The 15,076-nt window shown below is 34.9% G+C and overlaps 1 protein-coding gene across 1 annotated transcript in view; it reads right to left on the reverse strand.

The window, feature by feature from the left end:
• GLRB (glycine receptor beta) overlaps window positions 1–15,076 on the reverse strand; it is a 51,924-nt gene that overhangs the window by 24,787 nt on the left and 12,061 nt on the right. The window contains exons 2-5 of the mRNA XM_062574733.1: window positions 14,759–14,865; window positions 12,101–12,168; window positions 4,534–4,763; window positions 1,575–1,657 (exon numbers count right to left, since the gene is read on the reverse strand). Coding sequence (XP_062430717.1) covers window positions 1,575–1,657; window positions 4,534–4,763; window positions 12,101–12,168; window positions 14,759–14,865 — 488 coding nt within the window. The remainder of the gene's footprint in view (window positions 1–1,574; window positions 1,658–4,533; window positions 4,764–12,100; window positions 12,169–14,758; window positions 14,866–15,076) is intronic.

Below are 15,076 nucleotides of genomic sequence, written 5' to 3' on the forward strand. Positions count from 1 at the left end.
TCCTGTCAAAGATATAAGAATATATGTACTACTTAATTAAAAAAAAAAAACGCATTAAGTTAATCCATTAATACAGTTCTTCAATAATTGTAATATAGCTGGTGGCCTACCAACCAGAAAGAAAAAAATTCAGTAGAATAAAACTGCTAATGGCTAAGAGGGAAAGCAAGCCAAATCCACAAACTGCAGAGGCAGACTGGAGTCATGGAGGCCATGAGTACAATTCTTTCTTTTGATAATTGAATAAAAGGATACAAGGAAGTTTAATGCACATTATTACTCCAAAGGGGCAGATAATCCATTCCTCCTCCTGAATTTGAATAAGCACTTAGCATGAAGAAAGAAAATAAGCTTATTTAAATGAAGTATTGAGAATTTTTTCATGAACAGTTCTTCCTTGAAAAAATACACCTCACCATGCTTGTAAAGCAACCCATACTGAGAAAGCTCTAACGAACTTCCATTAACATCACTATTGGATTCCAGTTTAACCACAAATTGTTTTGAATTTTTCATAAGAGTTTACTTTAGCTGATGTATATACACATTAGTGATGGGCAAAACTTCAGTACTATGGATGTATTACAATTCCAAAGGTAAATGCTACTAATCAAAAACCAAATTGTAAAGCTCTGATATCATTCCTCCCTGTCCCCACTGTGATGCCCTGCTCAGCTTTGATTAGCCTTGCTGTTCCTTTGCTTGTGTCTTCCCTTCCCCATTTTCATCCTCTTCACAGATCTGCTGTGGTAACAACTGAACGAAGTTTTTGTATTCATAGCAAAAACAGGCTGGAGGCAAGCTAACTTTCCTCTCTCTGGTTTACACAGCTAAACAGAATTGTCATCAAAGTGGGATCAACAGGAATCTGAGCATTGGGGAAAGACTGCCTTGGAGCAGCGACTCTTGTGCTTCAGAGCACGGGAAGAAGATGGGTTTCACAAACACTTTGGCTGCAAGTTCCAGCATGGCATGGAGTCCTTCAGCAATGAGTTCTGGCCGCCCCTTCATAAGATTAATTCACTTAGAGCCAAGGATTAGTAAGGGAGAGATGCCTTCCTACATCCACAATACGTCTAGAAACCACTTTCAGAAGGTTTCATAGTGCATTCATTCTGTATATTGGCATAAGATATCTTTCCTTTGGTATCACAAGAGATTCAAATAATGCTGCCATCAGCAATGCAATGGGATAAATTGGACCGCAATGATCACATTCCAAAGAAACACAGACCATGGAGGTTAAAACTATCATTGGTTCCTTTTTTTTCGAAAAAGAATCTTCCTATTATAAAGTGTCTTCATTTTACTAAGTTTATCAATTATTATTTAGTTTATAAATACTAATCCATCGCTACTATGTTTGATAGCAAAAGATAAACATTGAGTGCATGGTTCAATAACCGTAAGAAACATTTTTGATAGGTAAATGTATATTGGTCAGAATCAGTGAATGTTAATTTCAAGATTTGTTACAAAATGTTGGCACAAGCAATACAGAACTGATCATTTTGATTTGATTCTCAGGCTTGTCTAGAAGGCAACTGTTCTTATGCACAGGCTGATTTACATACAGCTTTCCAGTTGCATCTTGCAGCGCTGTGTATCCATAGGAAACAAGGTCAAATCCAAAGGGCACGACAGAGTAATAGATAATCTGAAAATACAAAAATGGCATTTAGAAACAATGTGAACTGCCTTGTAAGTAATAAAGTGCAATAAGAGAAAAATCATAGGTATTTGATTTTCAGCTTCTAAAATAGCAGAAAAATATAACAAAAAATACAGTAAGTAACAGTACAAAATTTAGATATCTCTAATAATCTATAAGAAAATTTTATGTGCAATTGTAAACATATAGTATTTCATAAATTAGAGAACTAAAATAGATAACAAAATGCACATAAGTCATAAGAATAACCAAACCAAAGCCCTACACAGAATCCAATCCTGTCAGCAGTGGGAGCCAATGGCAGACCTCTGAAGAAGAATGTAAGACTACAGCAATCAGGAAATGATATTTCACTGGATATCCTACAGGCTCCTAGAAGAGCCACTTGAAGGACTTTTTAAGCCAGAAGTGATGTTTTAGTATTTAAGAGATCTGAAGAAATTTTTTCCTCCAAGAATTGTCTGTTTGCTTTCTGAAATCCATGTAAACTTCTAGCATACACAATGTCCTGCAGCCATAGCTAAACTACACACATGCTAACTGTCTTCTTTTATTTCTCCTGACCCTATCTCATAGTTCATATACAGGAAAAGAAAGTGAATAACCAGTGTCCATCTATTCTCTCTGTGCCATTCATGATTAAGAGCCCTCCATGCCACCACCTCAGATCTTGTTTTTGCCAGCATGAAAAGTCCTACTTTACTTAGCCCCCCCCCTTTTTTTTAATAAAGGATGCTGTTTCATACCTTTTATCCTTGTCTCCCTTGTAGCAGGAAGACTAGAGCTGCATCCAGTATTCAAAATGTGAGGCTATCATGAATTTAACGGGTAGCTTGCTAATCTTTTTATTCCCCACTCCGTAACATTCAATTCACTTTCTTAGCTACTACTGAATGGTTAGCTGACATTTTCAGAGAACTAGCCACTATCACCCAAAGGTGATGGGTGGTAATAATCTCCTCAGACTTCATCATATGAAGTTAGAATATTTTTTTTCCTACGTGCATCATTTTGCAGTTATTCACATTGAATTTCATCTCTTACTTGATTGCCTAGTTTTTATATTTCTTTTTGTAATTTTCACTGTTGTCCCTAATCTTTACTACCTCGAGTATCTTAGTATCACCAAAAACCCTGCCAAATCACAATTCATCCCCTTTTCCAGATGATTCATGTTGAACAGCATAGGCCACAGGGCAGATTCCTGCGGGACTCCACTGCTCACTTCCTTCACGTGAACATTGACTGTTCATTCCTACATTCAGTTTCCTATTTCTTAACCAACCATTTATCCAGGCAAAGACTTACTGTCAGATATATATGAGTTTTGTCATTCATATATTTTGATACCTGGAGATTAATTCAATAATATGTGATATTTCATTGTAAATTTAAAATATAAGGCACAGTGATATATATTTTAAGTAACAAAATCTTAGGAAAATGCCTCCAAACTACAGCAGCTCAAAAATTAATCTTAACTTTATATATATCATTTATGAACATACTGTATTACTAATATTAGCAGAATATTTACAAAGGAAGACATTAACTTCAGACTATACTGAGTTTGGTTTTGTTATATGGAAGTTTTTAGAAAAATATTTTTCCACTATAAAAGTTTCTATTAACTGAATAGTCACTATTCACTGGCTGAAATTCTTCACTGAAATAAGCTGATTTATAAATAACTCCGATCTGGAAAAATATCTGAAAAAAGTTTCAATGTTTCCTTTAAATTTTGATATTTTAAAGAAGTTCCTTTTATAGATAGAAGCGGTTTTCTATTTTGATATATTAATTCCTACAGATTTCAAAAACTGTTACCAAAACAAATGAAATCAAAACCAAGACCTTCATAGAGAGCCAAATGAAATGTTTTGATTATCCAATTCATTTTTTTCTGATTACTAGTTTGCAAAAGCCTTGAGATAGAGATTTATCATCCTGATTTCGAATGAAAAAAAAAAACCCTCCCATCTTTCTTTTCTAGCCACTTACACTCTAGGAATAAAAAGCTACTATCATTTCAGAAGTGATCCCCTCTTAATAGCAAGAAAGTTGCAGTAAATTTTGGTAACTATTTTTGCTATATAAGAGCATTATGATCCAATTCACTCCGGAAGAAAAATCACTCACTGAATCCACTCTCTACAAATCCTTGTGTCTGTAAATACTCTTTTCATATGACATTCTTTCCAACCAATGCACTGTTTCAGTGAAATGCTTTTTTTTTTTAATGGTATACTGTATACCTTTGATAAACCAAGCCAAATCACAAAATAGAATGCATTAATTGCAACAAAATTAAACAATATTTTGGGGTCCTCTGAAAAAACTCTCTATTCAGTAAGGCATGGATCCTAATCAGGATTATGCTCTACTAGTTTTACAACGCAATTATATTCACCATTTTTGCAATTTCTGCCTTTCACTGTTTTATTAGTAACATCATCATTTTCTTTAACTTATGTAGAAAGTCAAGTGGTGTGAAAGTTACATTGCTTTGCTAAAGGCTTTTACTTCAGATATCCATTTTATTATGCTTCTAGGAATCTAGACAATAATCAGAAGGATTTAAATGCTATTTCTCACAATATTACTTTACTTAATGTGGTATCTTAATATGACATACAAATGTACACTTCAAACTTCTAGTACTTGCTGAGTGAGATATGCTTTAAAACATTTTCTTCTGATTTATTTACATGCATATTATTTAGTGTAATATTGTTTATAAATTGTCATATAAATAAAAATATTAATCAAAAACCCTGCTAAGTCTATCACAGCACATAATTCTATCAATGCATTTACCGACTTTAAAATAAGATAAGGGTGCAAATACATCAATAAAATACCTCATGCTGACTAGGACATCTCCATCTCGAAATATAAAAAGAAGAATATTTTCTTGAGTGACATCATGGAAGTTAGCATTTTTTTCATTTGCAAAGAACAAGTCTGGTTTCCAAAGACATTTAAACATTGTTGGGTCCACTGTCAGTGTATCTGAACCCCTCCAATCATTGGGCAGTTTGAGTCTAGGGTCATTCCACTTCTGTCTTAGAAAGATGTTGACTCTATAATCCTGATGGGAAGAATAGATAAATATTAGACTAGCCAAAAGTCTAGCGAACACACATGGAAGAAGAGCACAATTCTGTGAGAATCTAAAGAGAAAACACAATTTATGTTATGATTTTTCTATCAAAAAGACAGTAGTCACTCCTCAAATGACATGAATATGTGTTGACTTTAATACAATTTACTACATGTAGGTAGATTATGTCACTCTTGTGTTTTGAATATGGTCCAATCAAAAAACGACCAAATTCTACCCCCAGTAGATACCTGATAGGAGCCATGTTATAGAGGTATAAAGAAGAGCAGGGAGCAAGGCAGAGGGAGGCTGTAAAGCAGTACTAATGCAATACAGGCAGCAGGCAGGATATCACTTCTATCAGGACACCCTGTAAGTGTAAATGCCAATTTACTCTCCAGGTGGTTAAGTGGCACACTAATAGCAAAATATCAAACTATAGAAGCAGAAAACAGCCCAGATAGATAGCAGACTTTAAATTACATACTCAGAAAACAGCTTTGGGACACATAACAGTGATTGGGGGACACTTTGATAGTTGAGGATTACTGATGACAGCTTGCAACGTAAGTAATGAGGTAGCATATACGAAAGTAGACACAGAACTGGTCTCAAAGAGACAAAATCAGACTTTAGAGAGAGGAAACTTTATCTGAATTCAGCTGGAGTTTTGCTCAAGCATGGACAGTGGGAGGGCCACGCTCAACCAGAACCAAATTACGCCTTTGGGAAAACTGCTTTGAGCAGCAAGTGCCTCAGGGCAAAACAATACCCACATGCATTCTGTCCTTAGTGAAAGCTGTGTGCATCCAAAGGAAAAATCTGACCCAGTATGTCAGTTATGATTTTTCAGTCTTATCTTTAAGTCTTTTTGCTTATTCCATTTATATTGAAGCCAATGTCTCTTGTTATATATATACGTAAGCTAGGCAGATCACATACAGAAAAATAATAAAGATACTGTTAAAATAAAAAAACTAAAAAAGAAAATTCCAGATTTAAGATAGAAGTTATCTCTCACCTTCCTAGTTGTCTTTTATGGTATGTGGAGTTTTTTTATAATTGTCTGTTAGGCACAAAGCATCCTAGCATACCAGCCATGCCTTTTATAGCACCACAAAAAAACAATTAGTGTTTCATAGTGTTTCATAGTGAAATAGTGTTTCAATAATAAAATGCCAGGAATTAACGATCTGTGAGTGAAGGTTCTTGATATATTTTTTATTTGTGAATGTATTCAATATAACAGTTTAATTTTATAAAGGATGTGTATTGTACAAATTAATGTCATCTTATTGCACATTTTTCTGCTGAAAATGGAACTTCCACTGTAAGTACTCTTCTAATTGCTGTATTTATTAAAATATATATATTTCCAGTCCAAAGCAAGTGCCATGTTGAGCTACTCATGCTAACTCCAACAGGAAGGAGTTCACTTAGTGTTAGCACCTCATGGAGATTAATTTACCCTTTTGATTTACACTGTTAATTAAACACAGTGTCCACGTTCTCATGTCCAGCTATATCAGCACAGGTACTTCTGTACTACACTGCACTGTGCAATGTAGCCATTTTCCCCACTGCATTTTAAAAAAGCATCAAAATTATCCAGAAAGAACTAAAGCAGTATTTATTAATATGTGTAGTTCTGAGGGAAGTGTGACTTTTTGACAGTCCATTTTTGAAAAAATATACGGAATCTGATTTTTGTTTATATGATGACCTAAACTATTCTGTAAGAGTAAAGAAGCAGTATAAAATAATAATTAATATAAAGTGACTTCATATTGGAAGGCTTTTATAAAGAAGCTTCAGAATATGGGGGAATTCAGGTCATTATCTCAGAATGGATCTTTTCAATTATATATATTACTGAATACTTACTTTCTATTGCTGAAATTCCCATTCTCTATGGATTTGTCTCAGCGAAAATGATAATTTTAAATTATATGAGATAAATACTCAATGTATTTATACATTGTTCATGCTCACAAGCATTCAACTATTCATTACACTAGAATTAATCTCACTATAAACAATTGCATTACTCTAATTTTAACAAAATAAAATGCCTTCTCAAAGCCACAGGCAAAAAATAAGCGGTATGCAACATTTGCCTTCAGCTTACCCATTCAGAAAATGTTTAAATCATTGAAAAGCAGAATGTACTGCCAAAATAAGAATTGGGAATAAGATCAGATGGGCACAACTTTATTTCCTCCCTTGCTTTATTACAAACTCAGTTCTTAAATATACCAAACAATGGGATGGCAGTGAGATTTTAAGAACTTTATCTGGCTTCTATTTAAGTATATGGAAGAAAAATCACATTAATTTAAAATAGGTAGGTTCAGATCTACCTAAATGACTAGGAACTATTGATTTGGTGAGGGAGGCCACCACTATTTGAGACAGTATAGAAAATGGCAAAGGAAACAAAGACGTAATGATACAAAACTGCAGCTAGCCTAAACAATTAAGTACAGAGGGGCTTCTTTTAGTGGAGTATAAAATATCGCAGCATCTGGCAACAGTATAGGCCATGATCCCCCAGCATTTCTGCTATAAACCTATTTTGAGAGAAGTTTGCAACCATTTATCTCAAATTTGGGCAATGAAATTTAAGATTCAGGACATGTACTGTAATTAGGCCCAGTGCGGCCTGAAGAAGTGGTCTCTATGAGACAATGCACACTGTCTTCCTCCTACACATTTTATAAACATTCTTTGAATGAGCATTATTTTCTAATAAAAGGACAGTCAGATAATTATTAAAAAGCCTAAAACTAGGGGGAGAAGTGTTGTTCATCAGCACTGGAGCTGATGGAGCATTGGAGGAACCAGTAAGTAAAAAGAATCACAGAAGTATTCATTCCACGGGGCTTTGTTTTTCAACGAAACTCCAACAGAGCAAGTGGTCTTCAGGCAAGTTGAAAGCGGAGGTATGCTAGGGAACACTTGAAACGCAATCTGCTAAACAGCAGGCACGTGGCCAGAAAAATTCCTCAGGCCAGAAATGAGTATAGCCACTACTTTTCTCCCTGCAAACAGAAGCACATTGTATATCATGAAAGGCCAGTTCCTACAAAAACTATGATGATACAAAAAATGGAATGGTAATAGTATCGTCTTTTAGTCAATTAGAAAAGGACATTTTTAAGATTAAAAGAAGAAAACTGAATTTTACTTTGAATATATGAACATTAAAAAGACTTTTTGTGCAAAGCTTTAGAGGTAAATGAGGAAGCGGTGTTTTGCCATTTGAGTCAGTAAGATTACACTATGACTACAAACCTTGAATATCGTCTCTGCAGACACAGTGCCAGATCATTATCCTAAGCAAGTAGGCCAATGAGGTAGCAGGAAATAAGTTACACGAGTTCAGAGAAAAGGAGCTTAATGGAAGGTAGTACCTGTGGTATAAGTTTTCCTCTGTTTTATCTGTACAAATTTTTATTCACTCTGTAGTTAACTGATTTTTTGTTTAGCTTTTCCAGATAATTTGTCCAGTATATGTGTGAAAATGTGACAGTTCTCACAAGTACTCAAGAACATATCACAAATTCCACATTTTCTAAAAACATAGCAAACATGTTTGCCCTTCAGTTTCTTCAGAAACTTTGATTAAAGCAATCTAGGCTTCCAGGCACAAGAAGCAAGCCATGCCTCCACCAAACTTGCTTCAAACCTGTCTGTCTTCTATACTGAAATCCTCTTTTCTCTTACAGTTAGGTAGACTCTCTCTCAGTGGGATGCAATCTCCACTCTTGTGGATGATGAGGCAACTGCATAGCTATGAACACAACCGCCACAGGATCAGAAGCAAAAGATTATTTGATCTTCACTAGAGAAGGAGCAGAACAGAGAACAGGATATTAAGATGCAATAGCATTTCCTCTGTCCTTGGCCAGGCAGGGTCTGCAGCAGAGATCAGATCCCCATCAATAGGGTATATTTGTCTGAACAGACAGACTCTGTGTCTTTCTGATACTGATAAATCAATCTTATCTGCAATCAAACACCAGCTCCAGTGGGGACAGGCTTCCAGAGCCCAGCAAAACATTTGCCTGCCTGCCTTGCTTTCAGTCTAGCAACAATTTTCTTCTTTGTTCTAACCCTGAATGAGTAGTGTGCCTTCCTCAATAACCCCCTCAGCCTGCTGTTCCGTCTCTGGTTTGACATTTTGGCTCCCTGCTTTAACCCCATGAAGTTTTGAATTGAAACAGACTGTGCAACCTGTCCAAACACAGAATCTTTAGTAGTATGAGCCATTCTAGATGCTTCTGAGAACTCCTACACTCAAACCTAGGTGATGAAAGAGATTATTATATTATTATATGGGGTGAAGCAGGGAAATATAAAGTCCAAAAAACACACCAGTGCTTTTGCCAAAGACCAGCTGCATCAAATTGTTCTTCAACAGATTTTCTTGTAAGAGCTCTAAAGAGCTCCAGTCTGGAACTACTGCAGATGCTTTTAAGATTTGCTAATACATGCTAGCTATGAATCAATCTTTTGGGAGATTTGTGGCCTGGCTAAGGTTGATGCAAAGATGGTATAAATGGTTAACTTCCTTTGCAGGTTCACCTTTGCCTGCTAAATTCTATAGGATTCCTAAAATATGTGAAGAACGATCAGAAACAGCCACCTTGATGCTGAACCAAGTAAACTATGAGATTCTGTTGACTAGTTAGATATACCAGACATTAATATCCTGCTCAGAGTTGACTATTTCGGAGAGTGGTCTTTGAGGGTGGGGTCCAGGACATCTTAGATCTTGATGAAGATATTTCTTTTTGCACCTCTCCTAATATTCTCCTGAACAACAAAAAAAGGAAATCTGTGCGCCTAGTGGCTTTTTCCTACCGGCCCTCCACCCATTAATCTGCTCAGCCTTCCATGACCTGACTTTCAACTACCTGGCACTCATAGAAAAAATGTAATAGCTATTATTTTTTCTTATCCTTCTATCACCCAAAAGAAGAATCTTGACATGTGACAGGGCATGTTTTTAATATGGCCAAACAGGATGCTTTACCTCCACATGTCTACTTAAATGCTAGATTTTGCAAAACCCTACAAATTTAAGTAATTCAGTCAGGCTACAGAGGTTACAACAGAGCCAAGAATCACAAGGATACATCATCCATTGAATACCTAGAAAAGTATTATTGCATACTTTTTGGTATCAGTAACCATATCACTCCAACCAGTTTAGTAGCTTCTGATAATTTTAGAGATACAGTCAAGAAATCAATATTCCTCACAAATCAAAATCAGTGCTTGACACAGTAGAGATAGACAGTTACTCTCTTCCCTAACTCTGAGGAACCTTCCTCAGCAAGCTTGTTATTGTGTGCAAAGGTCTCTCCTTTCTGAATCCAGGAAGTAAACAAACTTTCTTGATCTTACGTGATCCCATTAATCCTTCTATAACCCTGTAATAAATTCCTTCCCAGAGTTGGTGCCTCAGAAATCCAGCAAACAATTTTCCTGTGATGCTGGAGGAACAAGGTGTTTCCTAGAGTAAGAGACTTGCTTCTACTGTTCAGTGCCTTATAGAGATCATTCCAAGAAAAGGGCCAGACTATCCCCTAGAGAGCAGCAGTTCTTGTACGTCCATTGGACCCTGTGCCCACTGGACCAGAAAGGGTTTCCCAAGTGATATAAGTAAGATAAAACATGACTAATTCTCTTCTCAATGCTTCATGTGATATCTGAAGGGAATCAAAGTGTAATCCAAACTTCACATATATTGCTTATATATGCTTATATGCTTATTGCTTATATATGCTTATATTGCTTATATATCACAATGATGGGCTGGACATAGAAATCTAAAAAAAAAGGATAAATTAAAGTGAGAAAGGTACCTGAATTTCTGAAATATGAAAGAGATTATGACTTATTTTACAGAACATCTCCGTAAATTTGTAGATGACTAGATCATGAATTCACAGATAGCCTTACACGCACTGCTAAGTATGCAGAGAGCATACTTTTTTTTTTTGGAGGCAAACCCGTAACATTCATGTTTTGTTACTTTCGGATTTGGGCGAATTGTAAAAATGCCTCTGTAAAAGTCACTTGTTAAAGCATGCAATAAATTTCAGAAACTTGAAAGGGCCATCTGGCCTAATATACCTCCCATATTGGACACTTATCTTACTCCTACTTTCCTGCTCTTCCTCCCTGCCCCATTTTAAACTTCAGTTCCTTTTTTGTTTTCAGGAAATAAATCTTGGGGTATCTTCAGCTTACTTATATTCTTTGTTTTTATGTCACTTCCCTCTAAAGCCATTAGTTGACTTATCATTTGCAATCAAATCTAAATCCCTTATTCACTCCTAGTTAAACAAACAGAAATTTCTGGCCAGTCTACTCAAAAGCTATTATAGCCATTGCTATAGCCATAGCTAAAGTATTTCTAAACTGTATTATCAGGGAGTACCTCAGAACTCCCAAGTTCAAGTGCATGCCCTAGCTTTGGCCTTCTGCACACTGGCAAGACATGGTGCACTCTCCTCTCTTTTATACAAAACAAAAAACCAGCTCAGGTTAGGACATCTTCAACAATATAATTTTTTGCAACATTTTTGACAATATTTATTGTAAAGAAAACTACAAAAAAACTTTAAGTCCCAAAATATTGGAAATAGCTTTGCTGAAATGACTTTTTATTTTATAATTAATTGTATTTCATACAAAAACAAAAAAGCCAAAATTTTAATGAGGGTTGCTTAACATTTTGAATATTTTGACTGAGCTGGAAAAACATTTTTTACAGACTTGAATGCCCAGATCATCTTCTCTCACACTGGTAAATAAACAGGAGCAAGAGTATGCACTGATGCTCTAGCCCTTTATTCCTTTTCCTTCTATTCCTCAACGATCCACACCTATCCTTAGATCTGTATGAAATACAGAACTTTTATGTTTCAGCCTTCTTTATGTATGTTCCTTTCTGTCTCACCTACAACCCAAGTATTTTCTGGAATAATATACCAAGCAACCTACATATTGGCTCTCTAATTTTCCCCTGAGCTAAAGACCTTACGCAGAGAACTGTATTTCATGCTTAGAAACCACAGATTTTCTTTCATGTATATCTCATTCTAAATGCTATAACAATCCGTGGACAAAATGATAGTAAAGCAGATTAACAGGCTTATGGCAGAAAGTCTATCAGTAAGCCCATTAACTCAATTCTCAATCTGTACAATCAAAACAATCATTTATACTTTATAGTTTATAATCCTCAGCCTAAAGTCTGACTTAATAAGAAAATCTACATGTGTGCTAAATTCATTTAATTTCAGTCTTACCATAGTTGTCTCTTGAATTGACCCAAAGCTGTTAATGAAGATGTTGACTGCAACATCAACAGGAATTCCTTTCAAAAAAAAAAAAAAAATCTTGTAAAAGATTTCTTGTAAGCTGCACAATCCAATAAAGATAAGTTATCCTTCATTTGCAGCTCCTTTACACTGGTATTACAATATGAAATGGTTTTTATGTAATTGAGATTCAAACAATTTTATCTTCTCACATCAATATAGACATATCTTCTCACATCAATACAGTTCTTGAAAGGTGAAGTTTAATCTATTCACATGGAAAGTCTAAAGAAATCATGAAAACTCTTTTCATCCTAGTGATAACAGAAAAATTCCTCAGTCTAGAGCACTAAGCTTAAAGCATGTCACAGATCATAAATTAAATTTGAATCATTTGCAAATTCCACGATTTTTTGTTATCACAGGATTCACAATCTAGTATTAGTTTTGCGTATAGTACAGTGTATAGAAGCAATCTGCTTTCCTAGTGGCAGACACTTTTTACTCTCAAAGTCATGATGACGACCTACCAGTCTAAATTACCTATTTATGAGTTATGATGATATATTTACTTTTATAAGAGGACACTTATTTGTGCAAATCAGGTACACGAATGTACAAGTATCCATACAGGCAGACCAAAATTGTTTCATGCAGCTCTCACAGTTACCTAGCCCTTGATGCAAGACAAGAGAGTTGCAAAGCTGCTCCATTTTACAATGATTAACAATTGGCCAAGAAAAATTCTGGAAGCTAGCAACTCTGAAGACAGATTGGATTTTTTCCTCTTTTCCACAACCAGGATTCCTGTAGTTGAAAAGGGATGGTGTGACAGCTGCTACATCTGCCCTCTGTCACCCTGCGGGAACTGATTGGCAGTCATTTAATCTGGTGTTAACAGAGAGTTACCATGAAGGGGGAAGTGGCCTGATGGTTGTGAGAACTAATTTATTTAGCATCTATATGTTGACAGTGTCAGTGCATATACGATATGCATGTATCTGATCTCACTTACATTGCTGCAAGTTCTTAATTCAGTGGAATTCTTCCTATTTTGGGGAATAAAAGTGATGTAATATAACAGGAATATATTGACTCAGTAAACAAATACATTGCAAAGTGATATATGCCTAATCTAATAGTTTGCTTGTCTACATACAATATTTCAGTATACATTTAATGCATAAATTCAAGCTCAGGTAAGTTTTCTTCATTCACCAAAAAATCACTAAGATAAAATTTCACTTCATTCAGTTAAACAAATTCACATTTTTAAATCAGATCAGTTAAAAATGTGGGTTTTGGTTATGTAATAAGCATAATACTTTTTTGAGTGCCTGATGCATGTGACAGAGCACCCTCCACAGTAATACTAGACAAGGGCGCTCTATCCCTATCAGATTTAAATAAGAAGTATAGTCCAAGAAAATCAGTCATGTGTGAGGAACATTTTAACATGGATATATCACTTGTCAGAAAATGTTCTTTTCCTTCCATCTCCTTGTGAGTTAAGAATCCATGTTCTTCTCCCTTTTCCTTCAGTCTTGATTTTTACCACATTAGCAGCAGGGCTATTAAAAATATAAAAATAACTGCAGTATGCTTTCTGATTACACGCTTATCTTTTGCTGAAGAACAGGTAGAATGGGCATTGGACATATATCCTTTGAGACAATGCCTGGTGCTGTAAACATATAAATATTTCTCTATAGAGAATGAGAAAATAGGAATCTTCCTGAGAACTGATTTAATACATTTATAAAATTTGGTTAAATAGAACATCTGAAAATGGTCTCTTCAAAAGCACAATAAAGATTACAGGTTTCCAAATTTCCCATACAATTAATATGCATGTTATAATAATACATCTCTTAATGTACATATAATTTAAGGTAACTTAAAACAAAAGAAGTGACTTAGATAAATTGCGTGTCTGTAAGGTAATAAAATTGTCTATGTCTTTCACCAGAAAGGAAATAATCTAATTCCTGGAAACGGTAACTTACAGCTGTATGAGCTGTTAGAGGTTTTGCAGAGAATGTATATTCCTTTTTTTTCTGTATATGTAAGTAAATCGCATTTATCATATTTGCCTATATGCAAGATTCATTTGTTTTAAAAAACACAAAATGTACTTAAATTCATAACCTATTTTAAATCGTGTCAGCTGCATTAATAACTCATCTTTAAAGTAATTAATTGCTGTATGATTTCAAAATAGTGATACTGCAGATCCCAAATTTTATAGTCATCTTAAAGAATCTGTATGCAGTTCAATGGTTTAAAATACTATAAAGCAAAGATAATCCTAAAGCCTAATTTAAAAGTATGTATTAAAAGATATTTTTAAAACTTGTTCTATAAAGTCTAAATCTATGTTTTAAATACGTTTTATAAAAATATAATAACAACAACAACAACAGCAACAACAACTTTAAAGCATCAGGCACGATTATGAACACGAAATCCTAATGTATTATCTTTCAGCTAAAAAGGGTAAATACCTCCTGCAGTTTCATGCTATTTTAGGATAGCTATTCTTTTTTAGAACTGTATGTTGCAAACATTATCTACAGATGAATTTTCCATGTGTAAAAAGAGCAGAAGTTAAATGCCAAAGATAAAAGTCTGAAATATCTGACAAACCTTTGAAATTCGGTCTTATCCTGGGATCGTAACTGAGCAATAGCCTATTCAAGATATTGCTGGTAGAATTAACAGGTACTCTTGCAAGATCTTCAGCTGACTGCTGGCTGTAAAAAGAAGTCCATTAGTTGCTATTAAGACAGAAAGAACTGTGTGGTTCAAATTAAGTCATTTTAAAGGCATGCCATACACGATATTTCACAAGCAAAAGAAGTTTACTATTCTCAGTTCCATAGTGTACACGCTCCCTTTACTACAGATATTTTATTATTCAAGAAACTATAGCAAATGTGAAAGCTCTTAAATATACTCTAACTG

Source organism: Rhea pennata, chromosome 4 (genome assembly GCF_028389875.1).
Source record: "Rhea pennata isolate bPtePen1 chromosome 4, bPtePen1.pri, whole genome shotgun sequence".
NCBI classification, from domain to species: Eukaryota; Metazoa; Chordata; class Aves; order Rheiformes; family Rheidae; genus Rhea; species Rhea pennata.